A 10,000-nucleotide genomic window follows, 5' to 3' on the forward strand; every position below is an offset into this window, starting at 1 on the left:
GAACGCAAACTGATGCCAATTATTTATATAGAATCGTTGAACTTACTTATTTTCGGCTTGTAGCTTAGCTTTCAAAAAGGCGAAGTAATTCTTTTAGAAGTATTAAAAGCGCCTGACAATCGTAATTGAGGGAAAAAATCCGAAAGCGAACTATGTCATAACTGACAGGCAAGTGCATACCAGCTGTAAATGGACTGTACATGTCAGTTTCAGTTGATGTCTGTCATGCAGTGGCTTTAGTATGCTGCTTAATTTAGGAGTCACAGCTTGGTTGGTTTGTTCCTTTTTACTTCTCCCCAGTTAAGGAAACATTTGCCTTCTGACTGTAAGTTTTTTTACGTTTTTCTCATCTTTCAAAAAGACCTACCCCATAATAATAGCAAGCCCAAGAATAGAAGAAGCTGGGCGCTGTTACACTGTGAAATGTTTCGTGCAACTTGTCTCGCAATGTCTTGGTTACACTGTGGCGGGACAAGCTGCACGGACTATGATTCCACAGAGTAACTTCGTTGCGAGACAAGTCGCACGAAAAGTAAAACTTAATTCTACTTTCAGCCACGGCTCTTGCAATTTGTTTTGCAAATATAATCCTCAGGTGAACTATATAGTAATCAATTCAAACACATTTTAATTAAAACATGGTTTATACATGTGACAGACTGCAAGCAGTCTCTCTTTTGCTCTAAAAATCGTTGAAACTAACGAACACCTTTATGGACATTACAAAGAATCCGGGACCAGCAATTAAAGCCCACGGTTGTAAATCTGCTGAGGATCGTTCCATTCCTAATTTGCATATCCAAACACGATCTTCCACGATGCCTACCCACTGCTCGCTATCAGATGTATTGGTCGATGCGTTCCTTCGCATCAGGTACTGTTTTCTCTTAAGAACAACTTTTTAGTTGAGATTTTGAGGGTGTCGTGGAGGTAGGCGTCGCATTCCAGTTCGAATATCCACGCAGAGAGTCGTATCTCTTAATTCAACGCAATTTGCAAGTCAATGGTAGCGATATCTTGTTCCTGTAACTCAACTCCCCTCTGAGCCGACGCATTTTAAAGTTATTCCAAAATGCTTGGTGTTAAATGCAAGATCGATCGCAAAACCTGGTGCTGCGCATTCTCTTCAGGCGGAACTATCTAGTAACTTTATTGACCTATGTTTTATGTCTAAAACATGGCTACATGGTAGTTTCGACGCAAGTCTGGTATGCCCTGTTGGATATACTTTCCTCACTAAAAATAGAAATGACAGAAACGTGGAGTCGGCAATGTTTGTAGAAATGGCCGGAAAATGAAGAAGCTTGTCTTTCCTCCCAATGCTTTTTAGTGCTTGTGGGTTGAAATTTCACCGGTGAAAAATCAACATTTTTATGCTGCAGCAGTTTATCATCCACATAACCCTATCTATTGCTCGGAAAACCTCATCGAGTTTTTGGAGAATGCTTGTGAGTCAATTTTATCAATGAACCCTAATGCTCGACTGATGATTGCTGGTGATATTAATCAACTAAACGTAGAGCCATTATTTCAGGCTTTCACTTTATCCCAACTGGTTAAATCCTCAACCAGGGGTTCAAGAGTATTAGATATCTTTGCTACTAATGTCCCGTTTGACTTTGGCAAGATTCAATGTGTGTCAGACCACAAAAGCGTGATTCTAAGCCCTAAACAAAAACGTTCAACAGAAAAACAGGATTGAATTCAGAGACACACGTATGCATTGCAAGTTAGCGATGTCATCTTATCTCAAGGAAATTGATTGGCCTTCACACAATACTGATACAGAATCTGCAGTTGAATGTTTTTACACTATGATCAGCCCTGCTGTGAATCAATTCTTTCCTAAGATAAGAGTCAAATGAGTTGTCATCAAATGACCACGCCTTGATCTCTACCCGAGTGACATTACTGCTAAAGAAGAGGCGTATCCTGATCCAAATGGTGGTATGGTGTTAGAGATTGATTCCCTACAAGTGACAATTGATAACCTTATTCAACAGAATCAGATGAATGGAGTGAGGAGCAAGAACAACAAACATCGTAAATCTATCAGACAATCGTGGAAAACAGTAAATACCACCAGTGGCAGAAAACGGAAAAATGTGTCCCTTAGTTCTTTGTTTGCTCTTGAAGTCCTTCAAGGTACCATTCTCCCAGTTATCAATGAGTTTACAACCTTTAAATTCCTTTCACAACAAAAAAGAACTGCTGCTGGACCTGACGGCCCGTCACACTGGTTCTGGAGAGAATTTGTAGAGGAACTTGCTCCCATAGTTACTTCCGTCTTTAACTTATCAATTACGTCTCATACTGTGCCTAAGTTCTTGGAAACGTGCTAATATTTCCCCCGTTCCTAAGGAAACCCCACTGTCATCCTTGAAACGACCTTGCCCTATTTCTTTTACTAATATTATTAACAGGATGTTAGAGGAAATTATTTATGTGGCAGACGTTAAGTCTGTCATTAGATCCTGCCTATTGCCAGATCAATTTGCATATAGGGAAGGTTCTAATTATCCCACGCTCTCACCAATAGTCAACACATGTGGCTTACGATAATTCCCTTGAAAATGACGTACTATCCAGATTTCTTCAAACTTGGCACAATTGATACACAGGTCATTTAACAGATGCAATAAAAAGATGGGGTCAACGTGCTTGTTCTCGCCCTGTGTGCCCTTTATTCTAAGTGTTTTTTTTTTTTAACGAATGACGCGAGAAGCGTTCGAAACTAGATCAACCGGAAAAATTGTTGTCATGTAGCAAAAGCTACTGCGTATTACTGAAAACTTGAAACTACTTGTTTGTCCGGGCTGAAATTTGCGAAATTTTAAGAATATGTTAAGAATAAAGCCGAGGCTGAGATGAGATCTTAAAAAGGATAGATATAATTTTGTGACTTGAAACATCTGTAAATACAATACAATTTTATGTTTTTAACTTAACCGTTTAAAATTACTCCTTTCTCTGAACGGCGAAACTATCCAACAAAACAAAAAAAAAACCTGCACTACAGTAAGGGGCCCAGTTCTTGGCCACTTTTTGTTCAACGTTTATTTTTTTCGTCCCAAATGAATCTGAATAAAAAGCAAAGTTGTCTTTCATCCTGCCGAGTTTCGAGTTTACAGCTACGATATACTGTGAGCAAGACCAGGTGACACGAAGGTAGGTGAATTTGGTTTCCACGAAAACGTGTTTGGTTACGGCTACTGGACAGTACATGGTCTAATTCAAGTTTGTATTTTATCCGTATAGGAGGCCTAAGTGAGCCAACTCTTGGCATAAAGAACGTAGAGTGATAACGCTTTCTGTTAAATATAAACTTTTCCTGGCCTATTTTATTCTTTGACCTGAATTCATTCCTCAATATTTCCTTTGTACTTTCGCGCATTTGCCTATTTTCGGCCACTCTTTACATGTGTAAACTGAATGCTGAAGCTAGTTGTCTTTAAAATTTCAAGTCCTTACGGCTGTTCCAATCCATGGTTAGAAATGCAGGTTTAGGTTTTTTGTGGCCGAGAATTGAGACCAATACACTGTAGATATACAAAAATTTGCAACGCTAATGACAGTTCGATGCACGGTACATGTAATACATTTGTACAGTAACTATTCAGCACAAAACTAAACTAAACTGCAACAAAAGTATTATGTCAAATTCTTTCTTTTTTAAATAAAAAAAACCAAAGCGAAAACAGATCTAGAGATCAAACACTTGTAATTGATACCCCAATAAACTCTAAAACGGAAATGTCATAAGCTATAAGTTAAGAATAATACAAGAATATTTTCAGCCTAAAATCGACAGTAAAATAAGAATATTCAGCCTGGGCCGGAAAAGCAACTTTCTTACCAAAACAAAAAAAAAAAGAGTGTAAAGTGATTTTGAATTGCTCAATCTTGCAAAGAAATGTAAGCAACGTTTAGGATATTGCGAATTCAAGTGAATCAAGTTAACAGTGTTTATCAACTTAAGCAAAAGTCTGTATTTCATATTAATTGTTTAAGATAAGGAGTCACAATATCTTACACAAATAAGATTTTCAACTTTTCTTTTCAAAAGTAATCGCGGTTTTTTCACAGCTGTGTATAAATATACAAGCAGCATGATAATGAAGGTTGGACTGTAATAGAAGTCGGACAATAAGGCTCTTAGAAGCTCTACGTCATGACCTGTTGGAGCAAGAGTCGCATTTTTAATAACTCTTTACTTTCCTGTTTTGATCACGTGTATCAAGTCGATTCCTGGTCGTGATTGGTTGCAACCTGATAATCACTTCTCATCCTATGTCTTTGCAGAACTTAGTCCTCGCGCTAAACGGACTGAGCTGGTGATTTTCATTCCTCCCTTTGTATGTAAGCCCATATATGCGGTCAAGAAACCTTGCAAGCGAGTGTACTAGGCTAGTTTTGAATTGTACAGCAACAAAAGAACAAAACAAACGAAAATGCTAATTATTCCCCTGAACCTAGACTCCGTGCCCTTTTATTGCTGCACAGTTCAAAAGTAGCCTTTCAATGAAAACAACAAACTTAAGCGTTATCATGGTGCCGTATATTGGGCTGCTTAATTAATAGTTTAATGTTACTCTGAGATATCTTGCAAAATACCAGTGTATACTTCAGGTGTGAATATTCAACCAAACTTATATTGCAACAATATAGTAATAGCAAGAAGCGTCCGAAGAACGTTTAAATTAGTGTGAATCAGATGGATCTTGCTTAATGTCAGTTCTTCGTTTTTGAGACTCTCTTATTCAGTATACTTTTAGGGATGTAATTACATCCCATCTTTCAAATACGAACGTCAGCTACGAATTCAAGAGAGAGGGTTAGGAGTGCATGGGACTAATTCGCTTGTTTGTTTGTTTGTACCAGGACACGACTTTGGAGATAAATCCATGTTGACGATTCGCCATTTTACCAGAACACAGGTGCATACAATATGATGTACACTCATCGCTTTGTCGCCCCAGCAGTTGTATCACTTGTTGCGACGTTTTGCGGAATTAAAATCTATGGACCAGTCCAAGCTCAAAGCACAGGTATATTTTAATAAATGAATTAACAAATAAGATGAGGCGACGTCTTATTGAATAAAAATTGATCACGCCCATAGAAGAGGTTGCAATCAGTAAAAGCTATAACCATCTATAGTGAAATTGTCTTTTTAATTTTTTTGAAACATGATTTCAACTTGATTATAGGAAATATTCTTGCCACGGCATCTGCATCGATGCCCTCAAAACCTTCTCCATCAATCCCCGTGCTATTTCCGAGTACTCTAGCCGTTGGAGGACTACTTGATGAAGCCAGTGACACAGTGCTTTCAAGCGATCCTCAACTCCTGCCTCCACCTCTTCCCTCTTCTTCAAGTGACGATGGAGAGGCTATCAGATCCTTTCTGATGACTTCAATAGGATGGAACTGCACCCCGTCTATTGAAGGTATGGCACTCTTCTTATCTGATTCCTTTGAATATTCTTTTCTTTTTTTTAATTCCTTTCTAGCTTGCTTCTTTCTTCGAATAAATGAGAACCCGAAAAGAAAAGTCTGTAGTGATTGCAAAAGTCTATTCTAGCTGTCTGCTCTTAAACACGAGGACGAACTACTACAAAAGGATTCGCTTGAGGCTCTGCTTTTGTTCGAGTTCATTCAAGCACGACGGAATACTTAAGATGGAGATCGACAAACTGCAACACAGAGACGAAACAGCTAAACGATATTAGAGGCCCTCCTAGGGGATTTGGGGAACGAGAGAACATGGCCAATTATGGCTAGTTTGAACTGGGAACAAGGGAACAATGTCAAATATTTTAGGGAACAAGGGATCAAAAAGCTGGGAACAAGTTTGAAAGTAATTGGGAACAAGCGAACACAAGGAAATATTTAAAAGGAACAAGGACCTCTGCTTGGAGGGCCTCACATAAGGGACTAGGGGCCCGTTGTATTGTTTTTCGCCTGGTTTCAACACCCTTCCTCCCACTTCAGTTCCTGAATGGTTCGGGTAGTTTACAGAATTTCAACGAACTGCACTAATGACGGAAAAGTTGTCGCTGACGTCACCGTTATAGATCTGAAGGTTTTAAGATCTACGACGGTAACGTCGACGAAAACGTCCCCTCAAAATAGGGAACAAGGTATCATAAAGCTGGGAACAAGTTTGAAAGAGAACAAGGGAACACAAAGAAATATTTAAAGGGAACAAGGAACCCCCCCCCCCCCCCCCTTCCCCCGAGGGCTTCGTATAAGGGACTTTAAGATCTACGACGGCGACGTCGACTAAAACGTCCCCTCAAAATAGAAATTTGCAACATCTTAAGTCTCCCGCGATTATTCCATCTCGTTCGCGTCGTACAATGTGAACGAACTATCCTGAAAATGAAACGGTATGAGCGATTTCAGATTAAAAATAGAGAATGAAAGATTTACATTTGTAAGCTCGCATTGTCATCAAAACCTCAAACCTCAAAGTTCAAGCTAGCCGTGGTATGCCAGCCCCTACTGATGTAGAAGGTGTGAGGCGTCTCTTTGGCATTGTTCAGTACATGGCCAGATTTCTACCAAACCTTGCAAGGACACTTGAACCAATCAGAGCGTTAAGTAGGACGAATACTTCTTTTTCTTGGTCTGACGAGTACGAAACCGCCTTCATCTTCTGGAAGAAGAATATACCTAATCTCTCTTCCTAGCTTACTTTCACTCATCCAAAGAAGTCGCGATTCAAGTGGACAGTAGCAAGCATGGAATTGGGGCAGTGCTACTTCAGGAAGGACGTCCCATTGAGTACGCATCCAGAGCATTAACACCGCCAGAAAGAAACTGGACGCAAATAGAGAAGGGAGCTTTAGCTGTCTTAGTATGGCCTAGAGTGATTTGACCAATATAAATATACCTATACTCGACCAAGAACGGTGGAGAATGACCACAAACTTCTTGCTTCAGTATTACGTAAGCTCTTAGGCATGGCTCCAAAGCGACTCCAAGAGATCATGATGCGCTTGAACGGGTACGATGTCAAATTGATCTTTATTAAAGGCAGCAGTCTTTATATTGCAGACACGCTCAGCGGAGCTCACCTGGACTCTGTTGAAGACAACCAGGATGAACGTGTCCAAATCGTGAATATTAATGATGAATTTCTTCGACATAAAACACGGACGATGGCGTAAGAAAATACCACGACTGTCACACCGTAAATGATAACGTCATGGTAAAACCACAGAAATAGAGCCACAAAGATAAGATTGTGAAAAGAATTATTTTATTTGTAAGAAGCAATTAATCTTGAATATGACACGCTTTTTAACTGGTGGCCATTGAAGTTCAAACAATAATGAAGAAATATGACAACATTTTGGAGCCTGGGAGATAACGCGAGCAAAGGAATTTTGAACTCGTGTGATTTTCTTTATTTGGCAATCAGGCAGGCCACAAAGAAGACTGTTGCAATAATCGAGCTTAGACGAAATGAAAGCCTGAATTAGAGATTCTGTGGAAGATGTTTAATGGTTTGGCCGCAGACAAACCCCAGCATTTTGAAAACCGCCTGCTTAACCTGTCATACATGCCATCGGCTGTCATAAATTGACCAAGAAAACGTTTGGTCTTACATGGCGGGAATGAACTTTGGGTAGGAGAAGCTTCAAAAAATTGACAAGGAAAACAACGATAATATTGATCAATCAGAAAACAGATACTCTTCCCGAAGGCGGCCTCGAAGACGAACTATGGAAATAGCATTTTAATGTTTGGTAAGGCAAATCGGATGCGGTAGCTAAGGCCATCCCCCTTGTCTTTTCTCTGTTTAGCGTCACCCGACCGATCCAAATTTCTGGCATAAAAAAATAGGTAACGACGTTTTTAAACCATTTTTATGTCGCATAGGAGTTTCGGTGGTTGATCCTTTGTCCCACGCTGTCTTAATTTTGCAACAACATCCACCAACTTTTCCGCCATATTGATTTTGGGTTCACGTCTTGTTGTTTTCTGGCTCCACAGCTATGATGCTGGGGTACCAGGCCTCCAATTCCGAGACTGCTTATGGTTTTTTTTTTTTTTTTTTTTTTTTAAAAACGACTGACCGACGCAATATCAGGAAACGCATTCGACGCTAAACGAAAAAAAAAAAGGGGGGGGAGGGGGGATTGGCCTAACCGCTACGAAGAGGTTCCAAGTGCCTCCTATTTAAATGTCAGAGCACCTGAAATGTTGTAAACAAGCCCCCCGAAATTAGTAGGTTTTCTTACACAATTTTTTGTTCGGTGGTTTAATTAACACCTTGCTCTTGACGCTTGTGTATTCAAGAAAGTAATGTTAAAATTAAAGGAACAGTTACAAATAGCGTCACTCTTGCTTCTGCAATAATGTCAAGGCTTCGAAATCCTAGTTTAAGGCGTTGACATTACACTACAGGATTTCAACAGTATTACTCCACAGCGTTGCAAAACACAAGGATCTCGCAAGATTGAATCGTTTAGGAGCCTGTTTACCTGCCAGCCGAAATCCCCATTGCAGGCTTCCTTGATTTAATAATTCGCAATACTTTTGAGAGGACTAATAATTTATACGTAAGCATTGTTTTCGTAAGGAATTAGGTTTTTCCCGAAACCAGTGGGAAGAACAACGAGATGATCTCCCGCTTGGACGAGCTGTTTAATAAATCAAAATTCTTTGTTCTTCTCTTATGCGATCAAGCCACCGCTAAATCCTTTATTGACAATGGAGCAAACTTTTCGATACATTATTTCTTGAAAAGATCTCTCCACCATTTACCCTGCGTAGTGACCGATTCCAGCCAGCGAAAAGCGAAAATCAGTCCACGGAAAGCGAATTACTTCCTCTGATTAATTCGCGTGCTACGAGGAATCCATTATTTTGACATGAGGGACTGAGAGGTGTCAATCAAAAAATCCGAACCGCGCCAATCAGAGACCCCGTTCGTGGGCGAACGGGAGTTTTCAAAACCGAGGGGTTTGTCCGCAAGCGTTTCCTTCTCCTCTCTTCCCCTTTCCCCCTTTTTTTTGCGCTCGCCCTATTCTCGCGTGGCGGGAAAAATAGGTTCGCTCCTCACCCGCTGGAAACGCTTGCTACCCAGGCTATATTCTTCACAGATAGAAGTTTCCTAATGCGTCACAAGAAAAACAACGAGGAGGCACATTGCTTCGTAATATGATGACCGATATTTAATTTATGTCAGGCCACGTGCCTAAATCTTTGACAACGGGAGCTGGCGTAATGGTAACATTGCCGCCTGAATTCGTATACTTTGGCTGGTTGCTGCATGCCTAGTGCCAAAAAGAATTAACTATATCTTATCATCGTTCAGCAAAAGTTTGTTATTTAGGCGTGTACATTTGGAAGATGTGAATCAACAATTTCAAAGAATTACTAGCGTAAATGATAAAAAGAAGGGGTCGTAAACAAGACCCTTGCGGAACATCCCATGGACGGGCAAATTCAAATGAAAGCAAACCAGACACACAGATGCGTTGAGTGCGATCGATAAGGTACGATGAAACCCAGGAGAGAACAGACCGGTTGATGCCAAGCACAGACTGAAGTCTATGAAGCAGGATATCATGGTCTATCGTTTTGAATACTGTCGATAGATCAAGAAGTAAGACCATTGTAACATGACCATTATTCATATTAACGAGAATATCATCATGGACTTTGAGTAAAGTTGTCCCTGTACTGTGATAACGCCGGTATGTTGACTGGTAGGAAGGAAGAAGATTACAGGTTGTCAGATGCACTTGAAGTTGGTCGAAAACAGCAAGTTCCGTCAATTTAGAAATAATTTAAAATTGCAGATGGCTGACAGGCCTAAAATTCTTGAGAAGGGGCGGCAAGTCGGCCTTTTTTAGAACGGGATGTACCAAAGCACTTTTCCAGACAGAACGAAACTGGCCGGATTGAAGCGAAATATTAATTATTTTAGTAATGACATATCAAGAAGTATTGATTATTTTAGCATACTGATTTCATTGGATGG

The 10,000-nt window shown here is 40.1% G+C and overlaps 2 protein-coding genes and 1 long non-coding RNA gene across 3 annotated transcripts in view; 2 read left to right on the forward strand and 1 right to left on the reverse strand.

Annotated features, from left to right (window-relative positions):
- The window catches only part of LOC137998110 (uncharacterized), a 216,787-nt gene that overhangs the window by 67,353 nt on the left and 139,434 nt on the right, over nucleotides 1-10,000 (reverse strand). The window lies entirely within an intron of this gene.
- LOC137996365 (uncharacterized) lies at nucleotides 231-5,309 on the forward strand. The gene is made up of 3 exons (XR_011122303.1): nucleotides 231-325; nucleotides 4,882-5,048; nucleotides 5,211-5,309. It is a non-coding gene; the product is annotated as an uncharacterized lncRNA (long non-coding RNA).
- LOC137996278 (uncharacterized) overlaps nucleotides 5,403-10,000 on the forward strand; it is a 16,468-nt gene continuing 11,870 nt past the window's right edge. The window contains exon 1 of the mRNA XM_068841690.1: nucleotides 5,403-5,450. Coding sequence (XP_068697791.1) covers nucleotides 5,411-5,450 — 40 coding nt within the window. The 5' untranslated portion in view covers nucleotides 5,403-5,410. The remainder of the gene's footprint in view (nucleotides 5,451-10,000) is intronic.

This window comes from Montipora foliosa, chromosome 3, assembly GCF_036669935.1.
Source record: "Montipora foliosa isolate CH-2021 chromosome 3, ASM3666993v2, whole genome shotgun sequence".
Lineage (NCBI taxonomy): Eukaryota > Metazoa > Cnidaria > Anthozoa > Scleractinia > Acroporidae > Montipora > Montipora foliosa.